Genomic DNA, 19,098 nt, shown 5'->3' with positions numbered 1-19,098 from the left:
TTTTTATTTTAAGATCCTCATATCCATATTTCGATATTTTTTCCTTGATTGAAATATGCTTGATCAACACTGTAGCATTATATAATAGCACATTAGTTATTGGCATGGTTGAGTTCATATAAAATGTGCACGGATTTTTATGTTTTATAGTTAGGACTTAGCTTTTCCTCTATTACAGCACCTGTGTGTTTCAGTAGTGGTGTGAGAATGCTGCTTAGGAAGGGTCACAGGGCTCCCTTCAGATGTTCTTTCACACACTTTGAGTCTAAGGAAGGCTGTCAACTAGTATGATATTGGCAGGCACTAATGACATTGATGACTTAAAAGTTTATTTGTTATTAATATTATTATTTTTTATAAACATTTACTGTATATAATAAGAAAGTGTAAATCACCAGATGGAAGTGTACTTCTGAAGAACTCCTTAGGGTAGAACTTTTTGCAACTGAACAGTGGAGTGGGGGAATAGATGATGATAATTATTTTAGCTACTGATCTTAAACCTTAAAGAAGTAGCACAAGATATGCATGCCTTTATGAGACTCGGGAATTCCTCAGTATTTATCTTTTAAGTAGCAGACTTGGCTCTGGATAGTCTCCCTAATAATAACAGTTTCCTTCCTGTCATTCTTAGAGGTAAGGATGTGACTAGGATCTCTTCTGTTTAGTATAGAAAATGTTCCCTTCCTAGCTTCACTTTTTTCCAAGAAATGATTGAGTTTTTATATTTTAGAATGAGTTTTCAAGTTAGACTTTCCCCTACAGCAGTTTTGTGTTTTTTTAAATTGAGGTATAATTGACGTATAACATTACATTAGTTTAGGTGCACAACGTAATGATTCGATATCTGTATATATTGTGAAATGAACACCTCAGTAAGTCTAGTTAATATCTGTCACCACACATAGTTACAGTTTTTTTTCTTGTGATGAGAACTTTTAAGATTTACTCTCTTAGTGACTTTCAAATATGCAGCACAGTATTAACTATAGTCACCATGCTGTACATTACATCCCATGACTTATTTCTTTTATAACTGGAAGTTTGTACTTTTTGCCCCCCTTTACCCATTTTGCCCACCCTTTCACCCCACTTCTGGCACTCGCCAACCTGTTCTTTGTATCTATAAGCTCGCTTTTTTGTTTTGTTTTTTAAAGATTCCACATGTAAGTGAGATCATATGGTATTTGTCTTTCTCTGTCTACTTATTTCACTTAGCATAATGCCCTCAGGGTCCATCCATGTTGTCACAAATGGCAAGATTTCATTCTTTTTTATGGCTGAGTAATATTCCATTGTATATTTTTACCACATTTTCTTTATCTATTCATCCATTGATGGACACTTAGGTGTTTCCATGTCTTGGCTGTTGCAAAAAATGCTGCAGTGAACATGAGGGTGTATATCTTTCCAAGTTAGTGTTTTTGTTTTCTTTGGATAAATACCCAGAAATGGAATTGCTGGATCATATGTTCTGCTTTTAATTTTTAGGGGAACCTCCATACTGTTTTCCACAGTGGCTGCACCAGTTTACATTCCCACCAGCAGAGCACTAGGGTTCCCTTTTCTCCACATCTTCACCAGTACCTGTTATTTCTTAATTTTTTGACGATAGCCATTCTCACAGGTGTGAGGTGATATCTCATTGTGGATTTGATTTGCATTTCCCTGATAATTAGTGATGTTGAGCATCTTTTCATGTACTTGTTGGCCACCTGTATGTCTTCTTTGGAATAATGTCTATTCCAATAATGCCCTTTTGTTAATCAGGTTTTTTTGTTTCTGCTTTTTTTTTTTTTTTACTTTTGAGTTGAATGAGTTCTTTATATATTTTGAATATTAACTCCTTATCAGAGATACGATTTGCAGTCATTTTCTCCCATTCAGTAGGTTGCCTTTTCAATTTGTTGGTAGTCTCCTTTGCTTTGCAGAAAGAAGCTTTTTATTGATAGTTTTGGTGTAGTTCCACTTACTTGTCTTTGCTTTTGGTGTCAAATCCAAAAATGTGATTGCCAAAGCCAGTGTCAAGGAGCTTACCGCCTGTGTTTTCTTCTAGGAGTTTTATGGTTTCAGGTCTTACATTCAAGTCTTTAATCCATTTTGAGTTGATTTTTGTGTTTGGTGTAAGGTGGTGGCCCAGTTTAATTCTTTTGCATGTGGCTGTCCAGTTTTCACAGCAGCATTTATTCCAGAGACTGTCCTTTCCCCATTGCACATTCTTGGCTCCTTTAGGGCAGCGTTTTTTTGAGCTGGGGTATGTGGGTGGGGGAGAGTAGTGCTATTGAAAAGATCATGAACTCTGAGGAATTTTTCAGGACAGTAATTTAAAGAGATCAGATTTAGATTCAGCAGGAATGGTTTTCTCTGTCTCTGCTCTTTCCTTTTCTGCATAGCTTTTGAAGGCATTTCAGTACTCTAGAGATATTTAGAAGTGTTTACATAAATATGCCATGTTTGGGGCCAAGGTGGTGTTTTATTTATTTTGCTGCATTTGGTCATTATCAACTAAAATGGTTAATGTCTGCTGTATACACAACATTGTTTAAAGATGTTCTCTCCCCCACTCCAAAATGAGGTCCTTCAAGTTAGAAACACACTCATGTCAGGAATGTTTGGGCTTCTCAGCTGTAGTCTTCTGTTTCATTAATTATCTTAATGGTGACAGAAAACAAACTACTTCAGTTAAATGTTATATTGGAGTTTTTTCCCAGTAGACATTTTTGTATTTTTAAAGATACACTTAACACATTGAAAGTAGGGATCTCGTCGTGTGCAAAGAAAATTTGTGTAATCTCCTCAAACTCCATTTTTGGGATTATTTGAAGTTTAAGCCAAAACCTGACTTGGAAACATAGTTTTTTAGGACATTCCAGATTTCTACCATGATTTAGAATCTCTTGGATTGTCCCATTGAAAGGTGGGAAAAGTAAGTTTATGGTGTAAGTGGAAAACTTTTATGCCATAAAAGGTCTATCAGCATTCACCCAAAAGTTACTGAGATCAGTAACTTATCGAAGAGCACCTTGTTCTTTTTTTTTTTTTTTAATTTACTTCTATACTTGTTGCCAGAATGCTATATAAGAATGCTACCAAAGAATATCACTGGAGTATAATATATTTAAATGAGAGAAATTGCTTAAAAATAGTATTTGTTGAGTTCTTACTCTGTGTCAGCATTGTTTTAAGTGTTTCTCATGTATTATCTCATTTATCTTTGGGGTAACTCTGTGAGCATCATTATTATCTCCATAAGGATTACTAGCCCAAGGTCACACAGCCTAGTAAATGGTAGGGTAGACATGTAAAATCAGGCTCTTTGACTAAAATACTCATGTTCTTTATCACCATATTGGTTTAATAAAGTCACCGTAGATTGCTTATATCAACCGAATTTCAAGTAGTTGAGCTATAGAGATATGCAGGCCATAAACATGTTTTTGAATCAGAGGTGTGGGGCTGTGTCTAGCATTTAACATATTTTACTTCTTACTGCTACTTACCTGGAAAGCAAATACTTTAAAAAAAATTGGACTATTTTTAAATAATAATATTTTTTCAGTTTAAAATTTACTCTAAAGTGAATATATTTTTTGTGAAAAATATTTGAACACATCTCAATATTTTGTATCTAAATCTAGAACTTTGACTTATATAGGTCTGTATTAGGTAGCTAATTAAACTATTCCACTTATTTATTGAGCAATTGAGCATCTTCTATACAAGGCCCTGTGCTAGCTGGTTGGGAACAAAATGGAGAAGGGAATTAACATTTATTGTACACTTGTTATATTTCAGTTGGTCTTTAGGTCTTCATCTCATTAATCCATACAGTAACCCTGTTAGGTAGGTGTTATCCTCATTTTATAGCACAGGAGACTGAGGCATAGAGAATTTAAGCTCTTGTTACCTAAATGGCAGCTCTAGAATTGGAACCTAAGTCTACCTGACAAAAAAAATCCATGCTCCTTTTCTGACTCACTGTGCTGCCTTGTGTGTGAATATGTGTTCCCTGTTTCTAAGAGATTATAGTCTAGTCCAAGGGTTCGCAAGATGGAGTCTGCACATGGACTGCTGGGGGTCCCTGATTCACTTTCAAAACAATCTTTGTAATAATACTAAGATATTCTCATTTCACTGTGTTGATATTTGCATTGACGATGTAAAAGCAATGGTGGGTAAGACTGCTGGCACCTTAGCATGAATTGAGGGAGTGGCACCAACTGTACTCAGAGTTTTTTTTTTTTTTTTTTTTTTTTTAACCACTGTGCACTTACAGGGAAAGAAAAATGTAGTTTCACTTACAAATGTCCTTGATGAAGCCGTATGACTTTTTATTTTATTAATTTTGGACCCTCTAGTGTATATATCTTTTTAAAAAAATTGAGATATAAATCACACATAAAATTCACCTTTTAAAAGTGCACAATTCCTTGGTTTTTAGTATATTTACAAGGTTGTACAACTCTCGCCACTATCCAACTGTAGAACATCTTTATCACCCCCAAAACAAACCCAATATTTATTGGCAGTTACTCCCCATTCTCCCCTGACCCCCAGGACCAGGCAAATACTAATCTACTTTCTGTCTCTATGGATTTTCCTATTCTGTATTATTCCATTTATATGGAATGTATGTGGTCTTTTGTGTCTAGCTTCTTTCACTTAATATACTGTTTTCAAGGTTCATCCGTGTAGTAGCCGTTGCTTCACTCTTTTTTTTAAACAGCTTTAATGAGATATAATTCAAATACTGCACAATTCACCTGTTTAAAGTGTACAATTCAGTGTTTTTTAGTATATTCACAGGTATGTGCAACCATCACTGCAGTTGATGTTAAAACCATTTTATCACCTAAAAGAAACCTGTACCATTTGGTTATCACTATCTCCCAGTCTCCCTCCCCCTCTTTCCAAATAAAGAACCACTAATTTACCTTCTGTACCTATAGATATCCCTATTCTGGACTTTCATATGAATGGACTCGTATAATATGATTTCCAATTTCTCCACATCCTCACCAGTGCTTGTTATAATCTGACTTTTTGGTTCTGGCTGTCCTAATAGGTGTGAAGTGGTGTCTCATATTCCCTAATGACTTATGATGTTCGGCATCATTTCATGTGCTTATTGGCTATTTATACACCTTCTTTGGAGGAGTGTATATTCAAAACGTTTGCCCATTTTAAAATCGGGTTATTTGCCCTTTTATTGTTGAATTATAAGAGTTCTTTATATATTCTGGATATTAACACCTTATCACAGCGGTCCCCAACCTTTTTGGCACCAGGGACCGGTTTTGTGGAGGACAGTTTTTCCGTGGACAGTGCGGGGGAGGAGGGATGGTTCAGGCAGTAATGCGAGAGATGGGGAGTGGCAGATGAAGCTTTGCTTGCTTGTCCACTGCTCACCTCCTGCTGGGCGGCCCAGTTCCTAACAGGCTGCGGACCCATTCTTGTGGGAGAAATCACTTCTTGATACAGAATTTAAACATTTTGATGGTCCAGTTTATTTATTTTTTTCTTTGGTTGTGCTTTAGGTAGCATATCTAATAAATTGTTGTTTAATTGAAGGTATGAAGAGTTATACCTATGTTTTCTTGTAAAAAGTTTATATTTTTAACTCTTACATTTAGGGCTTTGATCCACTTTGAGTTAATGTTTATAAATGGTGTTGAAGTAGGGGGTCCATCTTCATTCTTTTCATGTGGGTATCCAGTTGTCCCAGCACCATTTGTTGAAAAGATTATTCTTTCCCTCCTTGAACTGTCTTGGCATTAATTGTTCATCAGTTTGATCCAGTTAAATTTGGACTGGGGTAATTTTTTAGGCCCAGTCTTTGTGGTTTGCTCTGACCCCGGAAGAGGCTTTTATTTGCTGTCTCTTACCCTGGTTCTTACTAGTGAGTTACCTGGCCTGTGGTTTAGTTTGTTGCTCCTGATTAAGAGGAGCTACTTTTCAAGAACCTCCTTAGGCCTGAATTTCTCTACAGTCTGTCTCAAATAAAGCCAGTGTCTTTGGGGAGAGCTTTGGAGCTTTCTTTTCTTATGGACTGCTTCACCCTCTGGACAGAATCTCTGAGTCATTACTCTGGATGTTGGCCAGGGTGGTAGCTTTTTGTCTAATTGTCTTGTCTCTCCTGGCATGGAACCTTTGCCTTGTGAGTTGGGGAGAATACAGTCTGGACCCCAGGATTCTTGGATGGCTGCATCTTGGATACAGCCTCTGTCCTATGGATGGGGGCTAGGTGGAGGAAGAGGCCCATTATCTCCTGGTCCCACTCACCAGGAATTTAGCCTTTTCAGGTTGGAGTTGTAGAAGATGAGAAATCGTGGTGACCTGCTCCTTCTGGTGATTGGTTGGGAGCTGAGGAGAGAAGGAGTGCCTTCTTCTTAGTCACACCCGCCTGGAGCGAAGTTCCATCAAGCTAACTGCGGAGTAGTGGATTGTGGCTCAGATGCCATAGATGTTCACTGTTAGCAAGTTTTAGTAGATTCTCTTGAATAAATACTTCTTTATTTGCTGTATGGCTCTAGGACCATTTCCAGAGAATTAATTTTTCTTTTTACTAGTTTTCACCAGCTTTGCTTATTTTCCAGGGGAGTTTGTCCTTGGAGCCTCTCATGCTAAGATCCCAGAAGTGGAAATCCGTAATTTACACTCTGGTTGGGATTAATATCAACTTAATTTCAATAGTATACAACAATTTTGCTCCTATATAGTTCTGTTCCCCCCTCCCTTTTGCTGTTAATGTCACAAATGACAACCCAGATTTATAATTCTTACTTTCTGCAGTTGTCTTTTCACAGACAGGAGAAAAAAGAGAAACAAAAATGCATTTATATTGTCTTTTTTGTTTACCTATATAGTTGTCTTTATCTGTGCTCTTTAGTTCTTCATGTGGATTTGAGTTACTCTCTAGTGTTTTCTCATTTCAAACTGGAGGACTCCTTTTAGCATTTATTGTAAAGGCAGATCTACTAGCAACAAATTCTCTCAATTTTGTTTTTCTCAGAATGTCTTAATTTTTCCTTCATTTTTGAAGGATAGTTTTGCTTGATATAGAAACCTTGGTTGACAGGCTCCCCCTCCACCCCGAACTTTGAATATGCCATCCCACTGCCTTCTGGCTTCTCGGATTTCTGATGAGAAGTCAGCTGTTATTTGAATTGAATATCTCTTGTACATGATGAGTCACTTTTTCTTTCTGCTTTCAAGATTTTTTCTTCTTTCTGTATTTTGAATATGATGTGTCTAGATGTGGATCTCTTTTAGCTTACCCTCCTTGGAGTTCATTGACCTTGTTGAATGTGTAGATTAATGTTTTTCATCATATTTAAGAAATTTTCAGCCATTATTTCTTCAAATATTCTTTCTTCCCTTTTTCCCCTCTTCTGGGCCTCCTGTTATGCATATGTTGGTAAACTTGATGGTGTTTCATAGGTCTCAAGGGACATTATCATTTTTCTTTATTGTTTTTTCTTTCATTTCCTCAGATTGGATAACTTCAATGGATCTTTAAGTTCACTGATTTTTTTTTTTCTTCTGCCTGGTCAGATCTGCTTGAAACCCTCTGGTGAATATTTCATTTCAGTTATTCTGCTTTTTCAGAATTTCTGTTTGGTTCTTTTTTATAATTTCTCACACTTTGCTTTAGTTTGTAGGCATGGTTTCCTTTAGCTCTTTGAACATATCTGAAACAGCTGATTTAAGATCTTTGTAATAGGTATAAATTCAAACTCTGGGCTTCCTCAGGGATAGTTTCTTTTGCTATCCTCAGCATGTATTTTCTACTTTATAATTTGAAATGACTGTTCAAGCTCCAGCCATACAATCTGTATTCCAGTCATCAGGAAGGAGGAGGGGCTGAAGACATGCTTATTCCCTTTGTACTTCCTAGAAGTTCTGTATGATACTTTTGCTTATAGCCCATTGGCCAGAATGTTATCCTATCATTACACCTGGTTTCAAGGGAGGCTGGGAATTGTAGTCATTAATCTGGGTTGCCATTTGCCTGAGTCTTTTATTACTGAGAAAGAAGAGAAGAATGGATTGGGAGATATAATTAGGATTTTGGTTTTTTAACTATAGTCTGCTCCTTTGGTTATTCTAATACATATGCCTACCCTTCTTTTTACGTATACAACACATTCACCTCATCCCTAGAGAGACTACCCCAATGTTTCATTTAGTTACTGCATTCAGCACAAAGCCCAGGATGTCTGAGTAATGTGCAGTCTTCTCTGGTAGGAATGGTTCGGGGCTTATAAACTAAAAGACAGGGTAACTGCCCCCAAGACAATTAGTATACAATAGATGTAATAGAAATAGGATGATAGCAATAAAAAATTACCACCTGGAAAATTTCTTTTTATTGATATTCTTTATTTGGTGAGACATGATTCTCACACTCCCTCTAGTTTTTTAGACGTGGTTTCCTTAGACATGGTTTCCGAAAAGGGGAGACTTGGTAACATATAAAAGTCTCTGGTCCATAACAATTATTAAATGCTACTGTGTAGGAAATTTGAAGACTTTCTGTCCTGACAGAGGAATAAATTTCTGGATTAAGCATTGTTTTTAAGCCTGATGACTGTGGTCTTTTCTTACTTGGATCTCTGCCTTGCCTATCTCCACCCCATCTTAATTTAATGGCAGTCACAGTGAGGCTATCTGAAACAGTTGGCTTGTGTGAGAAGGCAACCCTAAGAACCCCTCCCCACTGCTCCCCCCAACCCCTGCCCGCTTTGTTTTGGCAATTGGGTTCACAGCCTTTATATGGGCAGAGCTCCAGTCTTATCTCTATTTGGCAGCCACTACTTTAAATATTTATTTATTTATTTATTTAGCTAGCTGCACTGGGTCTTAGTTGCGGCGTGTGGGATCTTCGCTGCGGTGTGTGGGATCTTTAGTTATGGCATGCAGGATCTAGCTCCCTGACCAGGGAGCTAGATCCTGGGGCCCCCTGCATTGGGAGCACGGAGTCTTAACCACTGGACCACCAGGGAAGTCCCTGGCAGCCACTGCCTTTAACTGCACCATTTTGGAACACAGAGTGGTTCGCTCTTTCTACCCTATAAGGTTCCAAAGTAAGAGGCTTCTAGTGAACTTAGATTGCAGGCCACAGGAAAGAGTACACCTTCCTTTGCAAGGATATGTTCCTTTTTATCTTTTCTTATTGACTGACTAGCTCTAGTCTGAGTTTTACCTCTCTGATATAATTTTGTTGAAAGTTGCAAGAAGCAGCCAACACATACAACATTCTGAATCTTCCCTACTATTTCCCTTAAAGCTATAACATTCTAATATAATCAGGCAGTGCTTTTTTAAAAAAAATATTTATTTATATATTTATTTGGTTGCACTGAGTCTTAGTTGTAGCAGGCGGGCTCCTTAGTTGTGGCTCGTGGGCTCCTTAGTTGTGGCTCGCGGCCTCCTTAGTTGTGGCTTATGGTCTCCTTAGTTGCAGCTCGCCAGCTCCTTAGTTGCAGCACGTGGGCTCCTTACTTGCGGCATGCGAACTCTTAGTTTCGGCATGCACGTGGGATCTAGTTCCCTGACCAGGGATCGAACCCAGGCCCCCTGCATTGGGAGTGCGGAGTCTTATCCACTGTACGACCAGGGAAGTCCCCAGGCAGTGCTTTAATGAGGTGTTTTGCCTTCTTCAGTATCTGAAGGCTCACCAGAAACGTTATAATCTTTCTCATGAAGCATTCTGTTCCTGGCACCAAATTCTGTATTTAGGATTATGTTCAACCATTTGTGATTTCAAAAAAATAAAATAATAGTGGTTTTAAACATGATAAAAGTTTACTTTCTTCTTACGTAAAAGAAGTCCAGAGATAGGTAACCCAGGGCTGGTGTGGTGCTCCACAGTGTCAAGGAACCAGCTTCTATTTTTGTAACTTGTATCCACTGGGAAACCAAAAAATTCGTGTGACTCGCTTTATTGTGATATTCGCTTTATTGCAGTGGTCTGGAATCCAACCTGCAATAGCTTCGAGGTATGGTTGTATTCATGTCCCATTGGCTTGAACTCATGGCCACATCTGGCTACAGGAGAGGCTGGGAAGTGCAATCTGCATTGTGGCATGCACTTAGCTAAAGTTATGGTGTTCTGTTACTGAGGAAGAAAGAGAAAGTGGATATTGGGCAAAACCTCCAGTGCTTCGCATAGTGATCCAGGTGAGGTTCTTTTGCTTTCTGCTTATCGATCGTCTCTGGTATTTAAAAACACTCCTAATTCTCTTTCTGTTGTATTCTCTCTTTCATATCATTTAAAACTTCCCAGTTACTACATTCGGATGCTTTCTTTTCTTTTAGATATAGATCACGAGTGTGCTTCCTTTGTCCTTCATTGATTTAGAACCTTTCCATTTTTTTTTTTTGAACCTTTCCATTTTAAGATATGCCACCAAGACGTTAGAATATTTCCATGCTGGTGTGCACTTACCTTTTCTTTCTTTCTTTCTTTTTTTTTTTTGGTTATACACATCATGCTTATTGCCTGCACAGATGCCTACAAAATGCGCTGCGCTAACTGCTGACGGCTGCTGTGTGTCTTAGCATTTTATAAATTCTACAGTAACTGCTCTTAGATGTAGCTGTAAAGTGGAGATTCCTGCAGTGCTTTGGAGAACACTTTTGCTGTATTTTATATTTGGGAAGTAGATTTCTTTGCCTGTACTCTCTCTTCCCTCTTTATTTCAAAGCTTTAAATATAATTGTACTGAAGTTAAAATCATATTTACTGATGTCTGTTACATTTTATTCCATCAGAACTTCTCAGCACCTTTTTTTAGAAGTATTACTTGGCTGAGAGTAATACTATTTGAAGCAAGAGGCTGTCAGAAGGGAAGAATAATGGAACATGACTTAGGAACTGTTTTTATTTAAGTTGAGATTTATTATGTTTCCAGAGGTTCTGCCTTGATTGAAGCCTTTAATGACCATGAGCAACTGAAAATGCATTTTTTTTTTTTTTTTTTTTGCTGTACGCGGGCCTCTCACTGCTGTGGCCTCTCCCGTTGCAGAGCACAGGCTCCGGACGCGCAGGCTTAGCGGCCATGGCTCACGGGCCCAGCCGCTCCGCGGCATGTGGGATCTTCCCGGACCGGTGCACGAACCCGTGTCCCCTGCATCGGCAGGCGGACTCTCAACCACTGCGCCACCAGGGAAGCCCTGAAAATGCATTTTTAAACACAAACTCTGCACTGTTTACTGTGAAGGTAACGTGAAGAGCAAGTGCTTTTGTACGGTAACTAATCTTGTCAGAATAGATTCATTTAATCACTAAGTTAGCTTTTATAGTTAAAGTGTAATCAGAAGGATAATTGATGAGAATGCTGGTCGTGTTTCATCTCAAATGCTGCAGTGCTGTCGTAGATTGTACATTGTCCTGAGCGTTCCTCACTGTAGCACCAGTAGGTGACTAGGAGCCGTAGCCTAGCCTCTTCTCCTTGACCCATATTGAAGACTCTAGTTTTCAATGTACTTTTTCTGTAGCAGAAAAACCCAAGTGAACTTTTGGGCCAACCCAATATTTGCATTTGCTGTATTCCTACAAAATTGTGATGGTTTCTGGATTTTTTTTCTTCTTTTTATGGCAAAATATTTCATTCTCAGTGTTTTGAAATATTTGATCAAGAATTTAGGAAAATATTCATGACTCCTTTTATAAAGAGGGAACATATTCTTAAGATATGGGGAGAGAACTCATTGGGAAAACTAAGGATGTGAGGCTCTGGCACTGGAAAATAGTACTTCTCTTCAAACACTCCATTGTAGTGTGGAAACAAAGCACAATGCTGTAAACGTCTTCCCTTTCCCCCAACTGCTGCCTGTCTTCATCCTAGGTGAGTTTTGTCTCAACAAGTTTTTCATTCCGAAGGTAGTATGTTCAAAAATAACTAGTCTTTTTCATATTATTCATACCTGGACAGCATCACTAGGGCACGTTTTCTATACTGTGGCCTGGCAACATTTCAGGTTGTCCTGGCTTATTGGAGTGTAAGGTTTTAGTGTCAGAGTGGAAACGACAGAAGAATTCCTAACTTGGAAATGGTCTTATGATGGATTATGTAATTTTGTAGGTGAATACACAAATATGTTGATCATATTTAAATTTATTCAGGTCTTTTATACATAGCATGTGGACTGCTAAACATCTGTCATTCTTTCTCTTAGAGAAGAAATTTCTTTCTTTTTTAAAATTAATTAATTAATTTATTGGCTGCGTTGGGTCTTTGTTGCTACGCGGGCTTTCTCTAGTTGCGGCAAGCGGGGGCGACTCTTCATTGCAGCGCGCGGTCTTATTGCGGTGGCTTCTCTTGTGGAGCAAGGGTTCTAGGGCGCATGGGCTTCAGTAGTTGTGGTGCGGGTGCTCAGTAGTTGTGGCTCACAGGCTTAGTTGCTCCATGGCATGTGGGATCTACCTGGGTCAGGGATTGAACCCATGTCCCCTGCATTGACAGGCGGATTCTTAACCACTGCGCCACCAGGGAAGTCCCAAGAGAAGAATTTCTAAAAGACATAGAATTCCACAGTTAAAAATGGGAACATATTTGAACACCACAGGAAAGGGATCAGGAATCATAAGGAAAGCATATCTGTAGTGTTTGTGGGCATGAATATAGTTTAAGGAATGTAATGAAGTCATCTTGCCAAAATAGTGCTTTAAATCTTAAGCAGCCTTTTCTTGGGGAGCAGGGAATTGGAGATAGGGGTTAAGGCAAATTGTCAAATTTCTCTTAAGTGTTTGCAACAAAATGCCACCTTGTAGTTAAACTCTCTGTACTTTTCAGGATACCTTCTCATAGGACCCTTTAAGGTAACAGGACAAAGAGTAACAATTTTTATTCAGAGTGACTTGCCCAGGGTCATATCACCAAACTCAGTGATTTAAGATATTGATATAGGTCACATAACTTTTCCCCAAAACAACATTATTGTACTTGTTAGTAGGGGGCCAGGCAGAATGGTAAATTATACCAAACTCAAAAGTCAGGCAGCAGGCTAAGGTGAACAATGTCCCCTACAGTCTATTCTCTACACAGCTGCCAAAGTGATCTTTAACAACATGTGTCAGATCATATCACTCCATTGCTTAAAACCTCCCAGGGGCATCCAGTTTTTCCTAAAATGTATTTCTCCCCTCCTGTTCTGCTCTCTGCCCAGGCTGGTCTTTCAGTTCCTTGAAGATATCAAGCTCATTCCCACCTCATGGTCTTTGAACTTGTACATGCTGTTTCCTCTGCATGGCTGGCTGCTTCTTGTCAAATTCTGGTAGCATCAGATTGTGTAGTGGTTAGAGACATGGGCTCTGAAAGCTGATTCTCTGTGTTCCAGTTATTTAACCTCTCAGTGCCTTCGTTTCCTCACCTGTAAAAAACTGGATAAGTAAATACTTGTTAGTGTTGTGAAGGTTGAATACACACTCATGCAGTGCCTCACACAGAGTAAGTGCTCATTAAGTGTTGGCTGTTATAAAAGTCTCAGCTCAGAAATCACCTCCTCAGTGAGACCTTTTTTGAACATTTAAATTAAACATGTAAATTAACCTTCCTCCACCCCCCCATAATACTTATAGTTACCTGAAATTATTTTATTGTGTATTTATTTACTTTTATTTTTGTGTCTCTCTCACTATAACGTAATCTCCATGAAAGCAGGAATATTTTCTGTCTCTTGCATTTCCAGTGCCTAGAACAGTGCCTGCTCAATATATATTTGTTGAGTGAATTAATGGAAGCCAGATCCACCCCAGAAGGTCTTCTTAGGTGACATTAAGACTGAAAAGCAGTTTGTGTCACTCAGTTAAAGGTGTTCCCATGTGTACCCACCACCATTGTTATGTTCTAAGCTATGGGTATCTGGCAGGGGCTTGTAGAGAGTGGTGTGGAGAGGTAATACAAAGAAAAGGAGTTGAGCCTGCAGATAAAATACATATCTTACTTATCTTTATTTTAAATGTTTTTATTTATTTCTCCTGCTTCCAGCTGGTAAGTTCATGTCCTTTTATATAAGCCCTTGAGCTTACTTGTGTCTTTAAGTTTAGGGACAGCTGGTTGCCCCTCAGCATTATAAAGTTACAGCTTTATTGAGCTTCTTCTAAAATAGTGTGAGTAGAAAGTACCGATATGTAATTAGATACTCAGCTGTATATGATAGTTTTAGGAGTCAGAGGGATGCTCTAAAACCAAAGTAGGCAATCTGAGACTAGGAATTCCTGAGTTATCAATAGAGTCAGGTATGATAGCAATTTCTCATTCCCTTATATCTATACCTCTGCCTTTTCCTCTTATTAATACTATCACTATGCTTTTTGTTTTCTGTTTTCTTCCTATTCTTGTATTCCTTTTTGTTTCTATCCTCCTTCTTTCATGTCCATGTTTTCCTTCTCATGTATATGATGGAAACTCAAATGATGTTTCTATTATTCGGCTTTGGCTCCTGCACCCAGTACCGAGAATCAGATTGATCATCCTCTCAGATAAATGTCCTCCTCCTTTCTTGCCTGCTTCTTTTAGTACAATCACTGTTCTGGCAGTCACTCTGGCTTAAAACCATGGAGTCATCTTGACACCTCCCTTCAGCCCCACAACCAAACACAAACATGTCCTATCACTTATAAATTCTGTCTCATTCATTCAGCATGAACTCAGCAAAGATTAGAGTTTCTGCTCTGTGCCAGGTATGACTCCATGTTGTGTGTGACAGTTCCCATCTTTCTACATTTGCTACCCAAATTCAGGATCTCAGTAAATTATACTTTTCCTAGTGAAAGTAGCTTCGTAACTTTTTCCCCAACCTCATATTCCTTTTTTCCAATCCAGTATTTATTGCACTGCCAGATTAATTCTCTAAAACATGGTTTGACCATGTTATTCCCTACTTCTTTTTAAAAAAATTTTTATTTTATGTTGGACTATAGTTGATTTACAATGTTGTGTTATGTTCCCTACTTCTTAGAGTGAAACTCAGCTGAAATATGCTGTTCCAGAGTCATATCTTGTATAACTTGTACTTGATTGCCCTTTTAGAACATACTCTACACTTTCTCACATCCGTGTTTTTGTTCATGCTGTTCTGTCTCCTGGAAGAATATAAGCTCCCTGAGGGCAGGAACTTTGTTTTATTCACTGTAGTATCCCGTAGCACCCAGAACTACTACCTGGCATGTAGTAGTTACTCAGTAGATATTTATCGAAAGAATGAATGCGAAATAAGTGAATCTTGTCAATACTACCTATTTTTAAAAAATTTTATTGACATATAGTTGATTTACAATGTTGTGTTAATTTCTGCTGTAGAGCAGAGTGACTCAGTTATGTATATCCTTTTTCATATTCTTTTCCATTATGGTTATCACAGGTTATCGACTATAGTTCCCTGTGCTCTACAGTAGGACCTTGTTTATCCATCCTGTATCTAATAGTTTGCATCTGCTAATCGCAAGCTCCCGACGCTTCCTTCCCCCACACCCCCTTCCCCTTGGCAACCACAAGTCTGTTCTCTGTGTCTGTGAGCCTGTTTCTGTTTTGTAATACTATCTATTTTTTATGACTCTCCCCAAACATTAATATTACCTCTCTTAAGAAGCCTTTTCTGATCTTCTGTGTATTTCTATTTAAACATAAATACCTACCTGTGACAGAACCTTTTTCCCTCTTTTTTTTTCTGTATCAGTGCTGGCTTTGATTGTGTATGTCATGTGGTTGCCATGAGATTAATATAGTCGGTAAATGAACAAATGTTATTGAGTTCTTGCTCTGCGTCAAGTATGATATCTAGGTACTTGAGTCAAAAAGACAGTAAAATGGAATTCCTTTCCTCAGTGAACTTAACTGCCTAGTGGAGGATCAATCCATTTTAATAGTAGTAAAAGTAAACAGTGAGAAGCAAGCCTGGGATCTTATGGAAACAGCCTTTTGGAAGGGGTTGGATAATAGGGAGAAGGGGGTAGGTTGGGGAAGAAGAGGCAGTTCTAGGCTGTCACAAGTAGAAAGCAACATATGGTGGGAGCAGTGGGTGCTTAAAGGGGAGTGTGAGAAGTGAAGCAGGTACTCTGAAGGGCCTTGTACTGTTGATATTGAAGAGGCAGTACTATATTGTTACCTTTTATCTGTTTTGTTGGGATAAGAGGAAAAACTTGGATGACTGATTCCCTGTAGAATGATCAGGAGGAGCTGAAAACCTGAAGTGAGCAAAAGCTGTAGCTCCATGGAACTTTCTGAAAAAAATTACTTGGGAGGTAAGATTTTTGTTATGTGGAATGCCTTCCTACTTGATTGATATATATATATATCAATATATATAAGAAATTCCAATTTGAAATATAAGAAATTCCAATTTGAAAATAAGTTTTTTCCTGAGAATTTGAAAGCATACTCTATTATGTCAGTTTCCAATGTTATGTTATGAAATCTGAGGTCATTTATTGTAGCTCACAGTGTTGGGGGTCAGGGATTTGGGTGGGGCTTAGCTTGGGGGTTCTTCTGCCCCACATGGTGTTTGTTAACTTGGGTCCACATGGTGGCATTCAGCAAGTGACTGGGCGTGCCTGGGGATGTCCAGGAGTATACAGGCCTGACACCTTGCTGGGGATGTCTGGAAGGCTAGTCTTAGCTAGATCCCTTTTCTCTTCAGTGTAGTCTTGAGACCTCTTCTTATGGTCTCTCCATCAGAGCAGTTGGACTTCTGGGAGTACAGTGCTCCCAAAGATGAAGGTAAAAGCTGCCAGTCTCCTTAAAGTCTAGACCTGGAACTGGCATAGCATCATTTTCACTGTACTGCATTGTTAAGGCAGTCACAGCCCAGCTCAGATTCAAGAGGAGGGGAAATAGACCTCACCTACCAGTGGGAGAAGTGTCAGGGAATTTGCAGTCATCTTTAATCTGCCATGCCACTCTTCATGTGCTTTCTGTTGTTTTGAGTTAGATTTTATATTTTCCTGTTTCTTGTACTCCTTGGTTTTGGATGACTTCTAAGATGAAGAGGGAGCAGAAAGGCCTTTTCTTTGCCATCTGTAGTAGCCTGAGTAGTTTTTAAGACACCTGAAGATAATGGGGATGGTAGTAACAGAGAGAAGGGCAGCTAGCTAGCCAAGGCTAGATGTTTTCCTCACCTTTCACTGTAGGATCTAGGGCAGTACCTAGTACACAGTTAGCTCTCAGAAAATACTTGTTCTCAAATTCCTTTGTGTCAAATTATATATATATATCTGCTTAGACAGTAAGAGTTTTAAAGATTTTGGTTTATCTGTTGAAGATAAATCAAGGAAAATAAGAGTAAAAATCTGTACAGTTAAAAAAAGATTCATTAATTGATTAAAAAACCACTTTTTATACAGAGAAATTTTTTTCAGAAGAGTAATATCATTTGGTTGTATGAAACTCTTTGTCATGGGTCATAATAAAAAATCATGTTAGTATGTACTTTTTTAGAGTTATCAGCTGTCTGCCTGAGCTCTTCCATTTCTCGAACACATTTTGTGCTATTGCGTCTAGTTACATGTGCCGCTCGGCACCAGCAGAAGGCATGCAGCCCAAAAAGGGGGTGGGGCGGAGAAAAGATGAGGGGGAACCAAGCCAGCAAGAGAGGGAAACAGATGGGTTGTGGGAGATGACCCTGCCCCTATGTTGTTTTTGTTCTGGCTGCTACTGATCCTGTGTGAATCAGCAGCCAAAAAATTGGAGTTGGTGATCCTGTGATGAAAAAGAAAGTTTGATTTTGGACTCAGAATTATAAATTTACAACACTAAAACATGATGCAGATTTTTTTCTTTTGGTCATTTTAATTATCTTTCCTTTGAGACATTTCAGAAAGTATTTTGAGATATAACTCTTTAACTTTTCTAAATAATACATGTATAATCTGAGATGACTATTACTCTTTCAGCTTTTCTTTTTCATGCAAGTTTTACAGTAAATAAAATTTTAGGCATATTCAGGAACTGGTAGAGGAGACTTAATCCATGATGGCGATTCCTCATTTTTGGATCTTGGCTCTAGATGGTCAGAGTTTACTAGGACTTTCTCCTGTGGGCTATTTAAAAATGAGTAGAAAGTCATATGTTTGCTAGAGAAATAAATCTTCCCAATGTATATATTTCATGCTAAATATTCTCTCTTTTCTTTTGTTAGTGCTTATACTTGACTTTTGTTTGGCTTATTTTCTAAGGTCAAGATTAAGGAAACCTTGCTTTATGTCTCACCAAGTCTTCACTTTGTCCTGTGGAAGAATCTTATTTAAAAAAAATTTTGTTTTAAAAACATAAGAACGTTAGCAAACATACATCAATATAGAGAGAATAATAGTATAATGAATCTCCACATACCCAGTATTCAGCTTCAACAGTTACCAGTGTTCTGTCTCTCTTGTTTCATCTGTTCCTCCTGCTCCTTACAATTTTTTTTTTTTTTTTTTTGCGGTACGCGGGCCTCTCACTGTTGTGGCCTCTCCCGTTGCGGAGCGCAGGCTCCGGACGCGCAGGCTCAGCGGCCATGGCTCACGGGCCCAGCCGCTCCGCGGCATGTGGGAGCTTCCCGGGCCGGGGCACGAACCCGTGTCCCCTGCATCGGCAGGCGGACTCTCAACCACTGCGCCACCAGGGAAGCACCCCTTACAATTTTTTATGGAATAATTTTATTTTAATACCATTTAACGTTAGCATTTTGAAAGGCTGTATCCTGAAACTTCTGAAAGCTTTAAATTAAATACTACTGTAGCATATAATTTGCCCAGTAAAAATGTTTGGTAAACTATATAAGTATGTAAAATTTTAAAATGACCTCTTCAAGCCCTTAATGATCCTATAAATATGGAACTTAATCAGTTACTAAGCTATTAAAATAAATTCTGAATGGAACACTAAGTAAAACAGTTTTTCAAATTGCTTTTTCTTTCATTCCAGGCAGTGGCAGGCACAGTCATGGTCCAAGTCACTGCAGAATTTAATATTCCTTTCTTTAATCTATTAAAAATGTATGAGTTCTGAAAAAGATCACTTTTTTTAACATCTTTATTGGAGTATAATTGTTTTACAATGGTGTGTTAGTTTCTGCTTTACAACAAAGTGAATCAGTTACACATATACATAT

The 19,098-nt window shown here is 38.4% G+C and overlaps 1 protein-coding gene across 4 annotated transcripts in view; it reads left to right on the top strand.

The window, feature by feature from the left end:
• Window positions 1-19,098, top strand: part of MRTFA (myocardin related transcription factor A) — a 205,537-nt gene that overhangs the window by 53,401 nt on the left and 133,038 nt on the right. For all 4 annotated transcript variants that reach the window (XM_055085328.1, XM_055085326.1, XM_055085327.1 and 1 more), the window contains exons 3-4: window positions 9,970-10,182; window positions 11,031-11,225. In XM_055085328.1, the coding sequence (XP_054941303.1) occupies window positions 11,064-11,225 (162 nt within the window). In that variant the 5' untranslated portion in view covers window positions 9,970-10,182; window positions 11,031-11,063. The remainder of the gene's footprint in view (window positions 1-9,969; window positions 10,183-11,030; window positions 11,226-19,098) is intronic.

This window comes from Physeter macrocephalus, chromosome 6, assembly GCF_002837175.3.
Source record: "Physeter macrocephalus isolate SW-GA chromosome 6, ASM283717v5, whole genome shotgun sequence".
Lineage (NCBI taxonomy): Eukaryota > Metazoa > Chordata > Mammalia > Artiodactyla > Physeteridae > Physeter > Physeter macrocephalus.
The sequence above is the reverse complement of the archived record's forward strand: the minus strand, read 5'-3'. Positions and strand labels throughout refer to the sequence as shown.